We start from the raw sequence: 23,651 nt of genomic DNA, 5'->3' as shown, positions 1-23,651 counted from the left end.
TTTGTATATATTGATTGAAAATGAGGTTGTTCTCAGAACTAGCCCAATCTGGTCCTGATCCTTATCACTTAGTACTGATCACTTAGTCCTGATCCTAACGCTCCCAGCGCTCCTCAGCTAGGCAGCCCAGGTTTTGTATGCAGGCTAAAAGTGAGGTAGGAGGGTACACATGCACCCTCCTACCCCACTGCCCAGTTGTGTGGGCACTCAGACGGAGCAACCCAGGGGAAGGAGCAACTCAGCCTCAGGAATTTCCATAATGCACCACATGGCTTGGGTGATGCATTGTAGGATATCCAGAGGCCAGGCATCCTTCCCCTCTCCTCTAGATTGATGTTCCACTCGTTGCAGCACTGATCGTGTGGTTGTGTGAGTGGCAGGGCCTGAGTAGGAAGGATTGTGTTGGGGAAGGTATGTAGGACCCTTCCTTCCCCCCTCCCCAGCCCTCCCCAACTCCAGGCAAACAATTGTGTGAAAGACCTTAATACATTTATACTTTAAAAACTCCAGTTGTTGTCCCAAACTATATCATGAAACTTTCTTAACATATGAATATACAAAGAATGCAAATTCCAATTTATCCTATTACAAAAAGGGTTGAATTTGCCGCAGCCTCAAATTTTTTGTGTGCATTTATATCAAAAAGTATTACAATTGAGCCATCAGCACTAGGCATACCAGAATTACAAAGCTGTGCAATGAATTGGTGTCAGGATGTCTTTGTGCATTGTAGGAGACAAACAACTTCAAGTTTGGCCAACAGGAAGGAAAATGGTTACTGTAACAAATAGCATTACTACAGCACTGCCTCACAGGGTTGGTCCTGACTTTCTAAATGTCTTCCATGCTGTTAGATGCAACCGCATGGAAGAAGAAATATCAGGAACCACTGTGTTGACAAGCACTGCTTCCCAGTGGTAACATGGATGAGGGTTAAAACATGGACCAATTCCATGTATTAGAAACCAACATCTGAAACTGGTTACACCAGGTCAGATGCTACTTCATAGATACATCCATAGTGATGGTTACAAAGTGTCTGAACAAAGTGTCTTTAGAATCCAAAGCAAATGCTTTCCATGGCAAACTGTCCTCTCTCATAAGTTTGTAAGGTGTATCAAGGTCATTCAGACATATTGACCCACATCTTCTACAGTGCTACAAGGGCAGAAGAGGGGCTCTGCCCACACAGAGCGGCAGGAGTAAGCCTGGTTCCTCCGGCCAGCAGAGGAGGGGGGGCTATTTTTGCTTCTCTCCTCTCCTCCCAAAAGTCCTTGAGGGCTCTGCAACCCCCAGGCACATATTCCTTGCAGAGATAAGGACTTTTAGAGGGAGTGGGAAAGCAAAAATTACTTCCCCATAGGGGTGTCCAGCTCTCCACTACCCCTGCCGGCTTCTCCGAGTAGCCCAGGATGTTTCAGGCCTGGTTAGGGCCTGGTTCAGGCCTTTGCGCTGTCATGGAGGTCGCTAAAATGGCCTCCACGCATGCACAGAGGCCATTTTAGTGACCTCCATGCCTGAACAGAGGCCTGGACCAGGCTATTAAGGGGGAGGCTGGCAGGGGTGGTCGGGATCTGCCCTTGCACCTGCTGCCACAGGCGGTGGCACTTTTAAGGTACTTTTTTACTTCCCAATGCACAATTATGGAAATCATGGTAATAGGGACATACAACCTATTGCATCTTTCCTGGGAGGTATGTGGATCAGGGTGGGTGCTTTTAATTGAAACTATCTCTGTAGCTTTGAAATGAAGCCAAATTACATTTTTGATTTTGATTTTTGATTTTTTTGCTATTAAACAGGATAGCTGCTCTTATTTAGGGAAGCATTATTATATCCTTTTAACTACTGTTTGCATCTGTTGACACAGACATTTTTATGTGATCTCTTGCTCATGTTACCAGAATTAGCCTGTGCTGTATATTGTAGGACACTCTGAATGAAGAAAGGTAGTCTAAATGGACAAGAAATCAAAATGTTGAGATGTGAGCAAAAACAAGGCAAACTTAACGAGGATGGTGTGAATACAACAGGAAAATAGTTTATCTCATTTCCATAAAATTGTATAGGAATCATGCTTCATGTGACCTTAGTAGGCCAGTCGTTTGGGGAGGCGCGGGCGGTCAACCTCAAATTAACTGCAATAGAAATGAAATTTGGATTTTTTGTTTTTAGGAAGGTATCCCAAGAAGCATATCCAAAATCTACTAAAATCTGAGTGGAGCATTTTGGAGAGCAACAAGGAACTGGTGCTGTGCACCTCGAAGTGAGCCTTGGGCCACCTCAAACCACATGCACCCACAACGAGAAGCCTCTCCCTCATGAGAGATAGTAGCAAAAAACCTGACTAAATGTTTGCCCGGCTGGCCAGAAATACCTAGCATATGCCTAAATGAACAAGGAACTGGTGCTGCATACCCCAGTGTGAGCCCTGGGCCACCTCAAGCCACACACACCCATGAGCAGAAGACTCTTCTCTAGTCAGGGATCACTTCCATGAAAAGAGCAACTTTAGTGACATTTTTAATGAGAAGTTGGTATAGTCATTTTCTCTCTCAGTTTGACTGTGCTGGATGTGTTTTCCTACAACTGCAGTTGTTGGATCTGCATCCAGTAAAGCATCTACTTGTGATGATTTTGACACAAGCATCAGGTATCAGAGGTAGTGACATGAGCTTTGGAACATATTTTCCAATACATTTCGCCCAACCTATTCTCTCAGGTAATGGTAGGTTTGGGATGTTACAAGTTGCTTTCTTGTAACATCCCAAAGCTCTTTGCATGTGAAACTTTGATGCATCTCTTGTAGAAGGCAGTGTTTAGCTGACTGGCATTTGCTAAGCAACACCGCTGTTGCCTTATCACAGCTGCCTGTATTAGGAAGACTATAAGAGTATTCCTATGAGTTTGTACAGACCTACCAGGGTAAGGCTGCTTGTGTGAAACACCAGGATCAAAGCCGGTCACAATGCTGCCCTGCCAGGTAGCCCAGCAATTCCCCCAGGTTATTACCCAGGTAGAAGGGTATGAGAATGCCCTTCTACCCAGGTACCCAGTTGTGTGTGTGTGTGGGCTGCAGGCAGCCCAAGCTCTCACAGAGCCTAGCTGAAGGGGAATCCCTCTGCACCACGCTCCTGGCGCGGTACATTGAAGGATGCCAGAGGACTTCCTCCTCCAGCTCCCTGCTCTGCCGCTTGCTGTGGCGGGGCTTGTGTGCCGCATGAACGGCGGAGTTTTGGAACTACATTTGATCATGTGAAGGGAAGCAGGCAGGAACCTACCTCCCCACCAGCCCTCCCCCCATGCTATTGATACTGGTTGTGTGGTAGGCTAACTTTATCAATCTTGCAGACAGGTTTTTCTACTGACTTGAATGTTTCTTGCTGAAGTTCACCTTTTCCTAGATTTTTAAGAAGACCTGGATCTGAACAAAATGCTTCCCAATCTGTTTTCTTGCTGTGGCTAGCAAAGTGATTGCATGAAACAGAATTACACTAGTCAGATTTCCTGAGTGAATTGGATAGGATAACTTTTACAAATGGTGTGCACAGGAATATAGTTTGGCTTTATTGGTGTGCCCGAGTTCATCCACAACATTTGGTAAAGATGTGCAAACTGGTTCGGTTTGAAGGCTCAACGTCGAGCCGAACAACCCCCCACCCCAGTTTCGGGGAGGGGGTCTGTTCAATGTCTAACCAAACCCCACCCCTCAACCTGTTCGGGGGTTTGAAGTTTTTTGGTTTTTTTTAACTACTTTTATTTAACTTACCCCCGGGGGGAGGGGCTTCTCCAAGGCTGTGGGAGGTTTCCGTGGAGGTTCCCCCTCCCCCACCAGCTTCTGTCATGCCTTAAATTGCCTGGTTCAGGTGGTCTTTGTGTCATAACCCAGGCCATTGCGCATGTGCAGTGGCCTCCAAAATGGCCACCACAATGGGGGAGATGGCCGAAGACCACTCAAACTGGGCAATTTTAGGCATGAGAGAGGCTGGTGGGGGGAGGGGGAACCTCCACGGAAACTCACACACACCCTGGGCTCAGAGAAGCCCCCTGGAGGGGGTAAGTTAAATTAATTAATTAATTAATTAATTCACAGACCCAGCTGAACCGGGGATTTCGAGGGGGGCAAAAATGAACTGGTCTGGTTCGAGTTCAGACTCAAACCAGGCCAGCCAGTTTCATGCAAACCCCTAGCGTTTGGCAATTCATTCTGCTGAAATGAGCCGCATGATTCATGGCTAAGTATGCACTAGGTTGCACTAGGGAAACCTAATGGCTGTACCACTTTTGGTGACCCTGCTGACCATTTTTTGAAAATTTTCAGGGCTGATACCATTTCAACAGGATGAACATTATATCTGACAGATAACAGTCACAATCTATCAAAGAAGGGACAAGACAAAAATGATCAAAAGGACTTAAGCCAATTCAAAAATCTGTTGGACAGAACTGATTCACTTCAAAATAAATGGCCATATTTCCTCGACTCTCCCAGACAATAAGGCTGATTTTGCTTCCTTCCTCTCTGAACAAGATAGACTCCATGCACCTAAGAATGAGACCATAATTGTTTCTGGTGGCTTCAACGAAGATCAGATAGTAAAGTTATCCAGTTCCACTGTGGATTCAAGTGTATTGGTAACCAAACACAACGAGGCTGATAAAGATTTGTAAAGGTAAAGTGTGCCGTCAAGTCGGTGTTGACTCCTGGCAATCACAGAGACCTGTGGTTTTCCTTGGAAGAATACAAGAGGGGTTTACCATTACCATCTCCCATGCAGTATGAAATGATGCCTTTCAGCATTTTCCTATATCACTGCTGCCCGATATAGGTGGGAAACAGACCAGCAGGGATTCAAACAGGCAACCTCTGGCTTGTACCTCACTATATTCATGCTAATGCCAACAATGTTGTATCATCACAACATTGTTGGCATGGCCTGGTGTTCTTGGGCTTCTAGTAGCTCATTTCAGAAGAATGAGTTGTGAAACATTTTGGATGAAGTCGGGCATATCAGCAAAGTGAAAGTAAATTCCTGTGCACATCTTTTTAAATGGTTTTTGAACACCATCTTAAAATTTCAAAATGTCAAATTCAGCTTGGTACACAGCGTTTTTGTATAATGAAATTGAGGGCAAAAACACAGTGAGGCTCTCCACATGAGCAGTGTGCAAGCAGGAATTGGCAGGGAGAGCGGGCTTGGCCCATTCTCCCCACACACGAGCACTCCACCTACACAGTTACCAGTTCCGTCACGGAGCTGGTTGGGGCGTCTGGGATCGGGGGCTGCCCAGCCCCCAGAAGTCCCAGCATGCCCCACATGAGTGTGTGGGGCATTTGGGGGACCCCCAACACCAGGAGGCTTATTGTGGCTTCCCATTTGGGGGTCTACTCATGTCAACACATGAGTAGACCCACGCCAGTGGAGAGCCATGCCGCTGTGGCACACGATCACCAAACCGGGGTTAGAAGAGCGCTTGCTCCACTAACCTCGTTTTAGAGGAGGGGTATTTAGGCAGGTGAGCCGCTGCTGAACCACCAGGCTTGCCCGCCAGCCCAGGCTAAGCTCAGCTCCCTTAGCCCTCTTTCCAGTGGCCATGAGAATAGCCTCAGCAAATTTTGCACTATGAGCACAATCAAACTGAGGGAGAAATGAGAATAGCAACTTATTAAAAATGCCACCTAAGTTGCTCTTTTCATGAAAGTGATCCGTGACTAGAGGAGAGTCTTCTGGTCCTGTAGATGTGTAGTTTAAGGCACCCCAGGGCTCACTTTGGGGTGTGCAGCACCAATTCCTTATTCTTGTCCTGTACGTTTCTGGTCAAAGGCCAGTGTGTTTGGCAATGTCATGTGCCGAAACAAACCACTGGGCAAACCCTATGCTTTTTGTAGGGGTGAATCTTTTGGATGTATGTGTGAGTCAAAGTGACCCTTATTTGGGTGTGTGTGACACCAATTCCTTGTCTATTTAAACATATACTGGGCATTTCTAGCTGGTGGTGATGGGGCAGTGTGTTTCATAATGTTCTGTGCAGAAACAAAGTATTGGGTCAGACACAATGCTTCTACATCTTGTAGGGGAAAGTCTTCTGGTCATGGGAGTGTGTGATTTGGTGTCCCAAGGCTTATCTTGGGGTGTGCACTGTATAGCACTAGTTTCTAATTCATTAAATATATATTGGATATTTCTGCCTATTCCTAGTGTGAGCTATATGAGAATTAGTTCTTGGTTGTACCATTAAGATAAGATTTCTAGGCAATGCAAGTAGGTTTTAAATGAACTGAGGACCAGATATGTGCATTTCTGCTCAATTCATGTCCCTTTAAGTAATGGTGGCCCAAATGTATTCCCACAAAAAAATGCCCCTCAGATTTTGGTAGACTTTGGATATGTTTTTGAGTTACCTTCCTGAGTATAAAAAAAACAAGTTTCATTTTTATTGCAATTAGTTTGACATTTAACCATAAATGTCAATATACACAGAGTTATACATATAGAAGTGTCTGCCAGACTTTGGAAGGGTGGTGATATTTGCAATATTTTTGGTTTGGCAGGTAAATTGAATTGTAGTCCTTCTCCATTTCTTTAGATTATGGCCTCTTCTATCTTTTAGCTTCTTTGGACATAATTTGCATGCTGTTTACTTCTGGTGTTTTGCTTGCCAACTCTGACATCTGATTGGTTGCTCTGCTTTCCGAACTCCCCTTTACCTTCCTACCTGTCTTTCTTCAGCATCCCAGGTGTTCTGCCTCCAATGCTTCACCCTGACTATTGCCAGTGTCAGACTTCCCTACAACCCTTCCTTTAGATATGCTGCAGGAGCAAGAGTTTTTCAATCATTTTTGCCCCAGATTCAAATTATGAGCTCCCCACAACATACCTCTTAGGGGGCTGGCCTGCTTGGCTTGATAGTGTGTTCTTGTGGCTGATTTCTGTTTCTGTTGCAGTTTCTGCACCATGTAAGGATTTATATTACACTCTCAGACTGCACAGCAGAATTCTGAAAGGGGGACTTACTTTACCATTATTTCATTAAATGAATAATCACAGATACAGCACAAAATGTATTCCAAATGCATTCCACTTTATGGGATATTTGGGAAGGGGCCATCAAAATTCTCCAAGTACAACAAGGGATGAGCAGGGTCTGAAATACATACTGGCTTGGGCCACATTGGACCTTTTGCCTGGCCTGCACAATGGTGAAACACACTCTGTTGCTCCTAGAATGTTTCTTGTCACAACCCTTGGACACCAGTTTCTAATCACAGCTGCAGGAGCTTGGTTTGTTCTTAAGCTCTGGTAGCCAAATGACAGCTGGAAGTGGCCCCCTTATGTACAAACTTCTCTCTGTTTGTCCCAGAAGATGAAGGAATGTCTATAACTCTGGGACTTTATATATTTCATTAACAAGGGAGAGACATCAAAACTAGGCTGCTGTATTTCAGATCCTGATCAAGCACAACTATCACCAATTTGGACATGTTTGTATTTACCCAGGCCAAGTCCTTTTGCTAAAGCTGTGTTTGCCATGTTTTCACATGGCTACCTGTTGTTATTTTTTTTTAATTATAATTTTGTTCTTAGTTTTTGGTGTGATTTGTATTCTATAACAATAACCTTCTTAGTTCTAATGTCCCTCCTACCCCTCAGCAGTTGACCAAGCTCCACCAGTTGGCTATGCAGCAAACCCCCTTTACTCCCCTTGGACAGACCACCCCCGCTTTCCCTGGTACGTACCCAGATTCCCTTTACAGATTTCCTTCTCTTCTTACCTATGCAGTTTCTCTGTCTTTCTAAGCTTGCTTTTTATGAGTGGGGGGAAGGATACATAAACCAAAATTGCGACTATCAGTGGGGGATGTTAAAAGCACTACAGTAATATTTCATTTTAAATAACACAAAAGGTTTTCTTCATTATTGCGTTGAATTCAGTATTCAGTCAGTACTTGTGAGGACATTTTTATCTTGTTGAGAAATGAATGGGTCACATGTTTGCAAGCCACACGTTCACATTGTCTGCTGCAAGTCATCAATGATTTGTTAATAGGAGCATTCATAGTGTCAATCAGATAAGGGGATGTGAATTCCTCACAGTTCTCTCTGATGGTTTTGGTCACTGCTAGTGATGATTCACTAATGTATTATTTGAAGACACTGTAGGTTGTTAATGAATGTTAGGATGTGAAACTCATGCTGTTGTGAGAAATGCTTGGCTGATTCATAACACTAGTGAATAAGCCCTTAAAGTGTGGAGCAAGACTGACTTTAAGGACCTCTACCAGAAATTCAATAAGGGCTTTCATGTCTCACAAACGTTAGCAAAGCATTGAGTAAAATGAGATATTCTGCACAAAGATCTAGGAATGGCAGATGCTATAGTTCATGTGTTACAGTGTATCTTAAATCTATCTTTATTTCATTAGGATGGTCACAAAATGCGTGTTCTGCCATTCTGTTCATCATATTTTGAGCTTCCTAGATGAAGTGACATTGCTTATCTCCTTGAAGGCAAAAACCATTAAATCTGTTTCTTCTTTGCTCTTCAGGAGAAAAGCTGCCTTTACATTCCTCCGAAGAAGCTCAAAATCTGATGGGCCAATCATCAGGTAAAACAAAGGCTATAGGGAAATACATAGGCTGCTTTTGCATTTACAAATATTTCTTGAATTGGATCCTGCCACTGTTGTAGCTGTATACAAGTTGCCTGCTCTCATTATGCCATTAGTATAATTAACTCTCAGTGGGCAACCATGGGCTAGTAGGACATAGTGCAAGCCACTGGTCTGCAATGATCCTTGAAGAAGAGGCCACATCTTAAGAGAACATCTCATTTTATTGAACTTCTCTGTGATAAAATGAAATTTCAGAACTGAAATGCCCCCTCTTAAGAGAACCGGCTCTGTATAAGAGAAGAGGATTTTGGTTCTTATTGGTTTCTGATTTGTCTATTAATTGGCAGCATCACACGACCATCTGTAAGTACATATATAGAGGTACTGGAGGTCGCGGCAAACGCACACTCCCATCCGGTGTGATGTCTGAACCTGCTCACTTCTACATCCTTTTCTCAGTTACCCACTTCCACTTTGGATTTTATCAACTTCCTGCACCCACTTGGGAGTCAAAGTTGGTTTGATAAAGTCAGTGAAGTCTAAGGTGGAAGTGGGTAACAGGGATCAGGAACTGGAGGTAAGCAGGTTTAGGTGTTACACCCATCAGGAGCGCACACACCCTGGCACCTCTGGTTCCTCTCATACCTACTTGGTAAATATTTGCAGGTGGTTGTGTAAAGTCACCCACTGAAACCACTCCCCAAATTCCCACTCTGTAAGATCCAAATAACTGTGATTAGTACTATGTGCTGAAGGAGACTTTGGGCTTGTCTGCATCAAATAGCAATCCTCCATGCCACATGGGACACTTTTTTTTTAAACGGAGGGACATTTACCAAAGGAGTTCGTGATATGGCATAGGAATTATCTGCTGTTCAAAGATAAAAAGTTGAAAATGTCACTAGCATGGGCATGTCTAAAGTAGATCCTTCGTTTCTGGAAGGGTTTGTGTCTTTAACAGCAAATATATAACAAAATTCAATTGCTCAGACTGATTAAACACTATTGCAGGTCATTTTCTCTTAGGTATCAGCAATATAAAAATTATTTCTATTTAGCAAACATCCCATTTTCCTAGATGAGGTTCTGTTAAGTAGGTATCACTATTGTTTGAATGGCTGTGATGTGATTAATTTAAATCTTGCCTGTTAAACTATCTCCAGGCAATTGCTCTGTCAATTATATATGCACTCATCACTGGGCAATTAGCTTGCTTGTAAATTTCCTTCTTGGTGCATTTTGTGCTTATTTATAGTGCAAAAAGAATGGTAGAGTGCTTTAATACTCTAAGCAAACACCTGCCTAGACAATTCAGTTGATTTCCACATCTTAATGTAAATAAGCACAAGGACCCGATGGTGCAAAGAGATTATACAAGCAGGTCCTGGCACCGGTAACTCATGCCCTCGTCATCTCTCATTTGGATTACTGTAATGCGCTCTACCTGGGGTTGCCTTTGAAGACGACCCAGAAGCTTCAGTTGGTCTAGAATGCGATGGCCCGCTTGCTTATGGGCGCTAGAAGATACGATAGTGTTACACCTCTCCTGCAGTCGCTGCACTGGTTACCTATTTGCTTCTGGGTCCAATTCAAAGTGCTGGTTCTTACCTTTAAAACCCTTCAGGGCATAGCACCTGTCTATCTTCAGGTCCGCCTCTCCCAGCCAGTCCTGTCCTATCCTGTGAAATCTTCTCAGGTTGCCCTTCTTTCGGTCCCTGGTCTCAGAGAGGTACATAGTAATAGGGCCTGTGGAAGGGCTTTTTCTGTTGCTGCCCCTTCACTCTGGAACTCTTCCCCCCCCCCCAGATTTGGTCTGCCACCTCCCTTTCAGCCTTTAAAACCTTATTGAAGACATTTCTTTTCTGCCAAGCATTTGCCCTTTAATTGTTTTTTTTAAAAAAATCTCAGATGTTATTCTTGTTTTGTACACTGCCCTGAGTCTGTGGATTGGGCAGTATATTAAATCTTTTTATAAATAAATAAATAAAATAATAGGGTGGCCGGAAGCAGGAAAGGGTGCTACAGTCATTAATGTTGAAGAGAGAATTTTTAAGAGGTACAATGTTTTTCAGCCCTCCTGGACTAGTTGAACCAGCTAACAAACAAAAGGGCATACAGGTTGCTTCCACACCAGGGCCTTTTAGCACCACTGAGGCACTGTTGTTCTGCAATCAGCTGGAAGCAGAATTAAAACGGTAGTTCTGCACAGCACTTAAAATAGTGCAATATTGAAGCTCTTCTCACGATCTGCGGGTCTGCTAATCCCACTCTCCCTACAGATGATCAGAGTGCAGCTTTGGGCGGCCAGATCGGCCACCCACACGACTGCTGGTTCCATCATGGAACTGGTGGGGGGGGTGGGGATCGGGGGCTGCATGGCCCCCGGAAGTCCCAGGATGCCCCGCGTGAGCATTCGGGGCTTCCTGGAGAGACCCCCAAGCATGGGAGGCTGGCTGCAACCTCTCGGCCGGGGGTCTACTCATGTGTCACCACACGCTGTGGCGACACACGAGCAAAACAATGAGGTTAATGGAGCACTTGCTCTGTTAACCTTATTTAAGGGGAGGGTGTTTTAGGCAAGCTAGCTGCCTGGGGAGCACCAGGCTCACCTGCGAGCCCGGTGGTTCCCACGCTCCACGGAAAGCGGGCTTAGCTCCCTTAGCCTGCTTTCCATTGATCGTGAAAATAGCCTCATTATCTGGTGCTATATTAGCTACCCTATGGACTATCCCTATGGCCAATTGCCTACTTAGAAATAAGACTTGTTCAACATTTTTATTACATGGTTTTTTTAAAAAAGAAAAATAAACATAAAAGGGAACCAGCAATTGAAACCTCAACCACCACAGTGGGGCTACTCCCACAATCATGAAAATTTGGTCTAGGAAAGCCTAGCCCGATTTTTCCCAATCATGGGAACCACCGGGCTCGGCTGTGAGCCTGGTGGTTCCTAGGCGGGTAATCCGCCTAAGTGCCCCTGCCTTTAGCCCGGGTTTGTGGAGTGAGCACTCCACAAAACCAGGCTCCCTGATCGTGAGGAGCCACGGTGCAGCTCCGCAGCACGGCTACTCATGAGTAGACCCCCAGAGGGGAGGTGAAAAGCTGCCTCCCGGCTCCGGGGTCTCCCCAGTATGCCCTGTGCGCTCGCATCACAGTATGCCCACAGTATGCTCCCAGTATGCCCTGCGCATCACGGAGCCGGCAATTATGTGGGCGGCCAATCCAGCCGCCCAGGGCTACTGCCCCGATCATCTAAGAGCAGCTTAGCCCGCTCTCCCCGCAGTTTTTGCAAAAGAGGGTCTCACAGATCGTGAGACCCGCCTCAGTAACTAATAAAGACTTAATTCATGACTAATAGAAATTTAGAAATTTTATAGATAGCTGTACATATTGCTCCACAGGGAACATAACCTGGTAGCCCATTTTAATCAGGAAAACAGCACAGGAATAAAGGGTTAAACTCTTCCAGCGCGGTGATCCCAGTCTGAATACTGCCTCTATGCTCCTGAGGCTGCTATTAACTGCTATTAAAAACTGGGTTCTGTTGAACAGAAAGCAGTTAAAGGCAGAAGCTGCAACGATCCCCCTTCTGATTAAAAGCACAGTAATCTTGCAAAGCCTTCATTGCACTTTGCCAGTCCACACTGGACAGGCTAGCATCACAACTTCATTTCTAAAAAATTGCTACAAATCAAATATAAGACAGGATAGGGAAACAACTCAGAAAATGCTATAGGCCAATAGCCTGGCAACAACATAATCTGGGTTCTCAGTAAAAGGTGAGTGAATGAAGGGTAGCAGTTCCAGACCAAATGACCAGTGTAGAAACAGCCCTTATATGTGTTCTAGTTGGTTTGGGGGTATCATAGAGGCTAAAGAGTCAGTGCTACCGATCCAGAAGTCCATGATGCAGAAATTGCATCCACCATAAACTCATTACATAGCTTTAAGTAAAACATTGAGGCTAAGGGTGCCCAGCCTGGTTCTGCACGCTCGTGAGAACCGCCGGGATCGGAAAAGCCCTCCAACTAAACATGAAACCTCACAGATTATACTTCCTCCCCCTCCTACCTTGTTTTTAACTCACACACAAGCAGAAAATGGGAGTGTGCACAGCTCCCAAACTTAGGTAGGACGCTTCTCCTACCCTAGTATGAATCCGATGGCAAATATCTATATACCACTTTACAACAAAAGTTCCCACAGCAGTTTATATAAATATATGAATATAAATAAATAAATAAAATGGCTGCCTGTCCCCAAAGAGCTCACAATCTAAAAAAGAAACATAAGATAGACATCAGCAACCAGCCACTGGCGGGATGTTGTGCTGGGGGTGGATAAGGCCAGTTGCTAAATAAGGAGAATCACCATTTTTAAAAAGTGCCTCTTTGCTCAGTTAGCAGTGAGAACAGAACAATGGTGTCAAGAACGGTGAATAGGATTTTCTGCATGTTTATTAAAACGCTAACAGCAACCACTGGAGGTGCCAGATTGGATCGAGACCATGATGCTCTAGGAGGAGGATTAACCATTTTCCTGATGAAAATCTTCTCTCCCTGAGCTTCTGTTTGCCCCCAAAGGAAAACCTATGGGTATTTTATAGGTGGCTGTACATATTGCTCCATAGGGAACATAAACTGGTAGCCCATTTTAATCAGGAAAACATCACAGGAATAAAGGGTTAAACTCTTCCAGCGCAGTGATCCCAGTCTGAATACTGCCTCTATGCTCCTGAGGCTGCTATTAACAGATTCTATGTCTGATAATATTTCCATTCCAGAAATGCCAGGAATATACCAATTACCTGAATCCTTTTCAAAATGACTTGTTACTCAGTTTTGGAACTGACATGTCCTCAGTCACCCTGGTTGATGAATTATGTCAGAGCGAAACAGGGCAAGTGCATTGTTTTTGTTCTGATGGCTTTCTCAGTGGCTTTCAATACAGTCAACTGTGGTTTCCTTCTGGGTCACCTGACAGGAATGACCCAGAAACTCCTGTGTCAAGAGGCACAGATTTATGGTGGTTCCAGTTATTCCTTGAGAATACATCTCAGAAAGTAGTTCTGGGGGAGGGGGGGACTGCTTCTTACCCATGTGACCTTTGGTTTATGGAGTTCAGCAGGATTCTATCTTGTCCCCTATGTGTCTGCATGAATTGATTGTGAGATGCTGTCCAAATATTTGGAATACAGTGTCATCGGTACACTGATGATATCAGCTCTATTTATCCTTTCCATCTGCTTGCAAGGAGTTTTAGAAGTCCTGAGCCAGGGCCTGGGATCAATGAAGAACTGAATTTGGGCAAACAAATCCAGGCTTAATCCATACAAAACAGATGCTCAGCTGGTTGGAAGATTAGCTGAACTGGGAAAAGTGTTCAATTTATTATGGATGGGTTTGCACTCAACAGGGACCCTGTTCCTTAACTTGAGGTTCAGAGCTTGGGAATACTCCTGGATCTGATATTTCTGCTAGATAGTCAGGTGACAACTATGGCCGGGGATGCTTTTGCACATCTTCAGCTTGTGCCAGCTGCAGCCTTTCCTGGAGAAGGTAGATATTTATTTGATTGATTGATTGATTGATTGATTTCTATACCTCCTTTCCAAAAATGGCTCAGGGCGGTTTACATTAAAACATATTGGGCAGTTTAAATATTGCCACAGTCATACATGGCTTGGATACATAAGCTATGGTCATGCACTCTATTTTGAGCTATTGAAATATATCCAGAAAGTCAGCTCATGCAAAATATAACATGTAGCCTGCTGACTGGAGTCAGAGTCTTGGATCAGTTACACTTTTGATGCCAAGCTCATAGGCCCCCTTGACGTGGGGGACCCACCCCTTGGCCGGCTCCCTTGGCAGTGGAGGGAAATGAGGCCAATGGCATGACCCCAGCCCGGAGCAGTAGTGCAGAGTCTGACCTTGAGGAGGAGAGCGGTCAGACCAGAGAAGCCAGCCCCAAGCCCCAACGCCTGACTTGAGCCTGAGCCTGCCAGCTGGGAGACCCTGGAACTAGAAACCCAGAAGCAGAGCTCCCAGGACCATCTCTCACTGAGCATGAGCCCCTCAATGGACCAGTCTCTTCCTTGCCAAGTACCTTGCACACTCCCCTAAGCCTGGACAACAGCACCAACAATTGACCAGGAGGGACTTGATGAAGCAGAGAGGAAGTGCTAGACTACTGGCTGAGGGCCTGGCCCTTTAAATCTCTCTGCTCTCCAACCAGGGAGGTAGAACCTGGAAGGGGTAGTCTAAGCCTGGAGGTTTTAAAGACCTCATCCCACCTCTCACCTTTGTCAGAGCAAATGGCTCACTGGGAATTATTAAGGTGCTGCAACTCTCACTGCCCCTGAGCCTGCCCTGCAGATTTCTAATGGAACAGATAGGTGGGCAGCTACACAGGTGGTTGGCCCCATATCAGTGATTGATTGGTTGGTTGACAATATGTATATTCCACCCCTCCAAGTACAACAATGCTTGGGGCAGCTACAACAGTCAACAGTAAAAGTAATATAAAATTCAACACAATAAAACAAATAAAACACAATGTAGAATTTAAAAGTTTAAACAAATCCAATTAAAATAAAATAAAAACCCATCCGGCTGTTGTAAAACACATTAAAAGCCTCTCTAAACAAGTAGTTTTTAAGTTCTTTTTTTAAAAAAAACCCTAAGGGAGGGAGCAGGGTGAAGCTCTTGTTTAAGGTAATGCAACGCACACCCACACAAACCCGGTTATGATACACCCAGTTGTATCATTCAATTCAATAGTGGGGCATTGTTTTATAAGTAGATTGCCAGCAGCACAGCTGCCAAAGAACAGTCTGAGTTGCCACCACTGCAGGGAAGGTAAGCCTGCTCTAGTTACTTGTGAGGGATTATAATATCCTCTCCATTGGCAGTGGTTTGGACCCACTCTTTGATATTTGTACTGATAGCTTCTATCTGTTTCATAAGATCTCAGGGCCCTTTGATGGCCCTGGACCACAGCCAGTGCCGGCTGACCCTGATATAAGCCTCATCATATAACACCAATAATAGGCCATCTTGATTGGTTTCCAGTCTGTTTCTGGCCACAATTCAGGGTGCTGGTTTTGACCATTAAAGCCCTAGTCAGTTTGAGTCCTGGATATATAAAGGATCGCCTTCCCCCATATGAACTGACCCACACACTTTGGTCTTCAGAGGAAGCCCTCCCACAAGTTCAATTACCATTGGGGGTGTGGCTGTTAGGCACGCAGGATTAGGCCTTTTGTTAGCCGTGCCAAGGCTATGCAGCTCCCTGCCTTGGAAAAGCCAGTTTGGTGCTTTTAGGTATCAGTTGAAATCCAAAACAATAAGGCTATTCACACAGTCCACTGAAATCGGGCTAGAGGAACTTAGCCCAATTTTGGTGGTCTGTGAGAACCACCGGGCTTGCAGGTGAGTCCAGTGTCCTCCAGGCGGTTAACCCGCCAAACTACCCCTCCCCTTAAACCTGATTTGCAGAACGAGTGCTCCACAAACCCGGGGTTTTTTTATCGTGAGTTACTGAGCATGGCTCAGTGCTGCAGCAACTCACGAGGAGACCCACAACCGGGAGGCTGAAAAGCAGCCTCCCGGCTCGGGGGTCTCTTCAGCATGCCCTGTGTGCTCGCGCAGGGCATACTGGAGCTTTTGGGGGGCCACGCAGCCCCCGAACTCCCTAGCTCCTGCCAGCTCTGTGATGGAGCCAGCAGTTGTGTGGGCGGCTGGTGCAGCTGCCCGGAGCAGACTGGCTGCTCGTCTGTGGGGAGAGCAAACCCCCTCATGGCTCTTCTCACCGACTGTGAAAAGAGCCTCAATGTATTTTTCAGGAAAATGTTCTTGGAGAATGTGCTATCTATTTTTATGGATTATTTTCTGGGTTTGTGGTTATTGTTGTTGTTTTATTATGTTTGGTCGTTGCTTTGAAAGTCCCTTTTTGGGGAATGGCAAGTTGGATTATACCCCTGCTAATCCCTGCTAACTTGGCAAAGAGGCACCTTTTAACGTGATGATTCTCTTTATTTAGCAGGGGGAGAGTAACTGGCCCTATCCACCCTCAGCACAGGACCTCCAAAGACTGTTGCTGGTGTCTATCTTGTGTTTCTTTATAGATCGTGAGCCCTTTGGGGACAGGGAGCCATCTTATTTATTTATTATTATTATTTCTCTGTGTAATTGAGCCATTTTTGGAAGGGCGGTATAGAAATTGAATGAATGAATGAACGAATGAATGAATTATACAGATTCTAATTTTTAAAGAACGAATACATATTCATGGATATCCTATGTCACATCTAGTTTGGCTTTCAGATACAGCCCAAATTTGAGGGGAAATTTCCACACAATGATCGCAGCCTTGTTTCCTTAAAGGGCTCTTTCGCCTGTAACACCTGCACAATAGACAAATATTCAAATGGTCAATTTTTCCTAGCATAAAGATTTTCCAATGTGCCTGAATTGACCGAGGGTGGTATAATTAGAATCCAAATAAATATAATTTTGTTTGTGTTATATGCCCAAATAAATGAATGAACCTGCCTGTACTTATCAGTCATTGAGGCTACTCCCACGATCACTGGGAAGTGGGCTAAGGGAGCTTAGCGTGATTGTGGGAACCACTGAGCTCACAGGCAAGCCCGGTGCTCCCAAGGTGGCTAGCCCACCTAGTTCCCCCACATCTTAAATTAGGTTAATTGAGTGAGCGCTCTGTTAACCTCATTTATTAGCTTGTGTGTCGCTGCGGTGTGCGGCAACACACGAGTCAACCCCTGACTGGGAGGCTGCAACCAGCCTCCCGGGCTCAGGGGTCTCTCCAAGATGCCCCACACACTCGTGTGGGGCATCCTGGGACTTCCAGGGGCCAGGTGGCCCCCAATCCCTGCAGCCCCCACCGGCTCCCTGATGGAGCCAGCAGTTGTATGGGCAGCCAATCCGGCCGCCCCAGGGCTGCTCTTTGAAAGTCTGTGAGGAGAGATCCCCTCACAGCTAAGCCCACTCTCCCTGCAGATCCAACAAAAGCTCTTCTCACGGATCATGAGAAGAGCTTCTTTGTTTAGTATAGTTTCTTTTGTGTGTGTACACATTAAAATGCTCATGTTCCTTACATGTACAGTTGGTTCCCGGTCTCTAGAGGAGGAGCTGCCACTGAGTCTCATGGCAGCAGCTCCTCCTATCCTCTCCCCTGATAAACAGAGGAATGCAGCAGTGGCGGCAGCATTGGGGAAAAGAGGGTCCTGGCAGGGAGCAGTGGAAGGAGAAGCCACTGCTGCCACCCACCAAGAGACTTGATGGACAGCAGTGGCAGCTCCTCTCATTCGCCGCAAAGCGGGGCCCTCATTCCTCCAGTAGGGTTTCGATGGCATTTGCCCCAATCCAACAGTGTGCAAGTGCAGAGCCAGCTCTGTACACCGACAGCTTTTAAAAGAAGTTGGAACCACAGCTATCAGACATTTAGCAGAGGAGAGGGAACAGGTAGGGAGGGATACAGGGGCATTTTTGAAATATTTTGATGTTTTTTAAAAAGTATTAACATATATTTTCTAGCTGATTTTAAAAATACAGTATATATAAATAAAATGTATTTCACCATTCCTTGTGACATTATTTCACATCAACAAGAGCCACCTTTGGCTCCCCACTAACAGTTCACTACTACATCAGTGAGGACTCCCGACATGTAGCCCTCTCAGTGAAGTTGGAATCCTGCTGATCAGCTGTTCCAAAGGGGAAGGAGGGAACTGGGTTAAATCCCTTCCTTGGGGCTGGCTGCCTGATATATTTTGTCACTGCCTCCGCACTGCAGGACTGGGATGCTGCATCAGGGTCTGATTGAGGGTGAAGATGGTGGTGGCTGCCAGCACAGCTGCCGAGAAGAGCTCCAAGCCCCAATCATCCTGGGGCCCAGCATTGTCAGTGGTGGGCACTAGGGCCCCAGCAGCTGTTCAGGGATGCCATGTGATGACCCCGGGCCTGCTTCCTGGCCCTTTCCCACCAAACAACTGGTTGGATATAAAAACGTGAGTCATTAGGCTTCATCCAAAAGCAGTGGTGTGGCAAATTGTATCGCCAGAATTCAAGGACAAAGGAATCAGAGGAGTGATGGACCTGAGAATAAACACTCTCACTTCATTTTTAAAATGATAATATTTCAATCCTAGCTATCATTTCACATTATCTTGCCTATGCACTAAGCTAGATTTGTGCCCATGCTTAGCCAAAGCTTGAAATCTAAAAGGAAAGCACGGTTTTGGATCTAAGGATCAGCCCAAGCTCAGCAATGGGCTCTCGGCAGCTGCCCAATGATGCTCTCTCCCAGTGCCTGCCCTTGCCACAATCCTGAGTCTTTGTGTTCTCCAAAGAACATTTCAGTCTTATTTATGGACTGGGTGCAGATAGTGACATTATTAATAAAACAGTGGTGGAAATCAGTGTTTCCAGATCGAACAGTCTCTTGCACGGCAACATTATATAGGTCACAAAGGTTTTATTACAAACAAAAAAGGAGGTCTGCTTTGTTGTCTGCTTTGTTTCGGCTAAAGACTGAATCCGAAGACCTGGACTTCCCCCCACACACACACACACACTATTCTGCCACTCATTTCTTTTGCAACCTTGCCTAAGTCAGACTATGTAAGCTTCCATGCTAATGGGTATGTTTCTACATTTACATTTATACTTCTCAAAACATGTCTAGAAGTTCAGAAAAACTCTCTTGGAAACAAGAATGCCTCTGAGAATCTAGCCACTTGCTGAGGGGTAGGTGTTTTCATATGCACCTTCAGAACTCTCTTAAATATGTATCATTATGCACAACTTTCATATGCACCAAAGATCTCTGAAAATGTGTTGCCAGCTCTTCAGCTGCTCTATGTTGCGGTACCTTTATGCAAATATTAGTATGTGCAGATTTCAGTGCTGTATACAGCTTCGAATTAGGGTTGCGCAAAATATTTTGACTCGAAACAAGCCATTTCGAGTGTTTTGTAGTAACAAAATGCGCTTTAAATAAAGGGCCTGTTTTGAGCTCAGAACAAACAACCCCATTTCGATTTGAAACATTTTGATATTTCAAGCGCCATATTGGAGGCCTGTTTTTCCCTTGCTGGTTGGTTTTCTGGCACTGGCTTCCAACTGGCTTGTGATCTCCTTGCTTCATGGCTTGCTTGTTATCATATAAATCAGTTGGCCTTGGCAACTGTGCTCCCATTGGCTGGGGGGAGGGGAAGCCCAAAAGTAGGGAATTTCGGAATGTATTCAAAGTGACTGGGAGGCGCAGAGAGCCCTTTTGCCTGTCCTGAAGAGGATACATCAGGAGAGGAGGAATGGAGGTTTGATTTTGTGGTTTTCTCAGCACTCAGTATAATATGCTGTGCTATTATAGTTGCTGCTATAACGATCTGGTTTTCTTGGATCTTAGACTGACAAAGGCAGAACTTGGGTGCTTACCTTCCTTGAGTTATTTGGTTTGTTTGTGAAATAGAGTTGTGACAAGAAATGACAGTGGCAGGTGTGTGTGTGTTTAGTATGTCTTGGCGATTGCTGTGATGAGCTCCATGTCTGACTTTGAGACTAACTTGTGCTCCACTCACTGCTCTGATCTGTTCTGCAATAGGGATGTGCGAACAATTCGAGGGGGGTTCGGTTCTATGTTGAACCGGTTTGGTTCGACAGTTCTGGGGTCGAACCGACCTCCCCGTTCGATCCGACCTCAGACCAACCCCCACCCCCGGCCTGATGGTTTGGGGGTTCACGATTTGGGGGCTGTTGTTTACCCTTAGCCCCTTCAGGGGGCTTCCTCTAGGCCAGGGGGGGTCCTCAAAGGTTCTCCCTCCCCAGTCGGCCTCGTTCATCACCGCTTTTTTGGCCCGTTCAGGCCTCCATAAGTTGGCGCGGTGGCCATTTTCTCCACCACCGTGCATGCGCGAATGGCCTCTCTGAGACCTGGCATAGCCCATGGCCTCACAGAGGCCAATTGCACATGTGTGAAAAAATGGCCACTACACATGTGCAAATGGCTTCTGCAAGGCCCTGGTCCATGCCAGGCCTCGCAGAGGCCATTTGCTCATGTGCGGTGGCAGAGAAAATGGCTGCTACGCCAACTTACGGACTCCGAAAGGGCCGAAAAAGGGGCTAAAACGGGCCACGGCGGTGATGAATGAGGCCAGCAGAGGAACCTTTGTGGGGCCCCCCCACAGCCTAGAGGAGGCCCCCCAAAGGGGCTAAAGGTTAAAAAAAATTCCAACCCCCCCCCACAAAACTTCTTGACTCCCCCCGACCCGAGCAGGTGGGGGTTCTAAGGGGTGCCAGACCAAACTGGTCCAGTCAGGTTCATGTCCGGTCCAGACTCAAACTGAACCAGGCCAGCTGGTTCTGTGCACTTCCCTAATCTGCATTGCAAGGTCTACTCAGTCAAAGGTTGCTCTGGTTGAGTTTATGGCTATGCTTGCTGATAAAGGTGCTGCTGTGGCAGCTGTTGCAATGCTAGGAAGTAAGGAGCCCTACTGGTGTGTGAGAGAGCAACTTATGCCTGATGTTACTGCAGCTCAGACACTGTGGCTGGCAGTGGATTCTGGGTCAGTGATTCTTTCTTGGCCATTTTTTGACTGTGTATGAAATGTGTGTTCTGTATTGGGGTTCCCTTTTACTGTGTGCTTTTGCAGTATTTTTCAAGGCAGGGTTGCAAAATGCATTGCAAATTGCAATGCAAAACTTGTATGCAAGCACTCTGTGAGTGCAGCTTGTTCCAGCCATAGGGAACAATGCGGAAACACAAAACACCCCATTGTTCCCCATGGGTAGCTCCTAGGGACAGCAAAGTGGGTTGTGTGGTAGGGCATGATGATAGAATGATGGGTTGTGTAGTAGGGCACATGATGGGTTGTGTGGTAGGGCATATCACACAACAATGGTCCTGCGGAAGGATCATTATCTGGGAAGAGAGCTGGTATTGTGGTAGCAAGCATGACTTGTCCCCTTAAGCTAAGCAGGATCCACCCTGGTTGCATATGAAAGGGAAACTAGAAGTGTGAGCGCTGTAAGATATCCCCCTTAGGGGATGGAGCTGCTCTGGGAAGAGCATCTAGGCTCCAAGTTCCTTCCCTGGCTTCTCCAAGAAAGGGCTGAGAGAGATTCCTGCCTGCAACCTTGGAGAAGCTGCTGCCAGTCTGTGTAGACAATACTGAGCGAGATGGACCTATGGTCTGACTCAGTATATGGCAGCTTCCTATGTTCCTATGTAATGATGGGTTGTATGGTAGGGCATGTGATACCTATCACCCAACCCACATGATGGGTTATGTGGTAAGGCACATGTGGTATGGCACGTCACACAACAAAGATGGGTTGTGTGGTAGGGTACATGATACCTATCACCCAACCCACAAACGAAGTGGGCAAGCAGGTTAATTTTAACACATTTTTAACCTTTTCCCCGAACCCCCATAGAATCCTATCTGGGTTTGGGGGAAAGATTAAAAATTTGTTTAAAATCACCTGCTTGCCCAATCCTTTTTTGGGGTTGGATGGTAGGCAGAACTCATTGTGACCTACCACACAACCCACTTTGGTATCCTTAGGAGCTACCCATGAGGAACAATGGGGTGTTTTGAGTTTCCCCATTGTTCCCTATGGCCGGAACACTGGAAACGTTCCGAGTTTTGTTCCGTCTAAACAACCAAATCAACAGCTGTTTCGATGCCATTTGTGTTTTGTTTCAAGCTTGAAACAAAATGCAAAATCCTTTTCATGCACATCCCTACTTCACATGTTGCTTTTTACAAATCAAACTGCTATTAAAGACACAAGAGCAGGCTGAAGCAGTTTTGTAAGCTGGCAATCCTAAAGGCTGAGCTTCTCTCTCTCCTTCTCTGCTCCTGTTCCTTTCTTCTCACAGAGTGGGCTACAGAGCCAAATAAGGAGATTTGTTGAGTTTTTGTACTTCTGATTGCTGAAGAACTGTTATTATCTAGTATTAATAAAAACTGTCTTCAAACAGTATAAAATTAAACAAAACCAGCCTGTTTTACATCATAGCATTACAAACAGGGCTGTCACTTCAATCTCAAACACACTTGCATGGAAGTAAATCTCATTGGTTTAAATGGAATCTACTCCCAAGTGAGCATGCTCTGTCTGGAATGCGGCCTACAGGTTTCTCTGTTTCAGTACTGACTCAAGTTATATTAAATGTACAATTTATTGGCAAACATTTGTTAGCAACTGGGGGGAAATGTCTGTTGGTCTGTAGCTATAGGATGCTAAGTGGGCTACATTCACACTTTGCTGGCTTTTTCAACTAAGGTTATGTGAAGTATTTTGAACACTTAAAATACACTACATATATAGTGACTGATGATGATGATTGAGATGTGTCAGTTGGTCAAGAACATGTTTTTACTCTCTGTCTTGGAGCCATTGCATTGGAGCCAAAGAAGGATAACTGGAAATAAAAAGATTACTAGCAGTATCCTGAAAATGCTTGTAGAAGAAGTTGGACAAGAGTTAAAGCAAGGCTAGGATAGAAACATTCACACGTGTTCTCATGCCTCCGCTTGTGCAAAAGGCTGCACAAGCAGAAGGATATATTTAGTTTTAATTACATTTTGTGTGTGGAACTCTCTAGTGTGAGGCATAAAGATGCGCAAGCAGAAGATGCATTTTGCATGCAGATGGACACCTTTGGATCCAACCCATTGTTCTGTGAAAGTGTCTATGAATCGTTGGCTTTTTTTTTTTTTTTTTAAGGCTGCCAAGATTTCACTTTGAGCCTGTTCTCACTCTTGAAATTCTATGCCTGTTTGTGAAGGAAGCATGTTTTTAGTCATAGTTGTCAACCCAGAAATCTCTGCATTGAGGCATATTTCTGCAGGAGATGTATGCAATCATAAATGGTTGGAGGATTAAGGTTCTGAAGCCAATGTGATTGGAAAAGACAAAGAGATTTAAAAAAAAGATTTATAGAGCAAGGTTCTGTTGTCAGCAAGTCCTCTTTCTAAACATCCTCTCCATGTGTTGTGTTCTGT

At 45.2% G+C, this 23,651-nt stretch overlaps 1 protein-coding gene across 19 annotated transcripts in view; it reads left to right on the top strand.

The window, feature by feature from the left end:
• PCBP3 (poly(rC) binding protein 3) overlaps positions 1-23,651 on the top strand; it is a 114,443-nt gene that overhangs the window by 76,909 nt on the left and 13,883 nt on the right. For 11 of the 19 annotated variants that reach the window (XM_053286235.1, XM_053286237.1, XM_053286241.1 and 8 more), the window contains 2 exons: positions 7,653-7,731; positions 8,549-8,608. The exons of 2 other annotated variants lie outside the window; for them this stretch is intronic. In XM_053286235.1, coding sequence (XP_053142210.1) covers positions 7,653-7,731; positions 8,549-8,608 — 139 coding nt within the window. The remainder of the gene's footprint in view (positions 1-7,652; positions 7,732-8,548; positions 8,609-23,651) is intronic. 6 more of the 19 variants (XM_053286253.1, XM_053286249.1, XM_053286243.1 and 3 more) reach the window with 3 other exon arrangements.

This window comes from Hemicordylus capensis, chromosome 1 (assembly GCF_027244095.1).
Source record: "Hemicordylus capensis ecotype Gifberg chromosome 1, rHemCap1.1.pri, whole genome shotgun sequence".
Classification (NCBI taxonomy): Eukaryota; Metazoa; Chordata; class Lepidosauria; order Squamata; family Cordylidae; genus Hemicordylus; species Hemicordylus capensis.
This window is presented reverse-complemented; position numbering and strand designations above follow the sequence as displayed.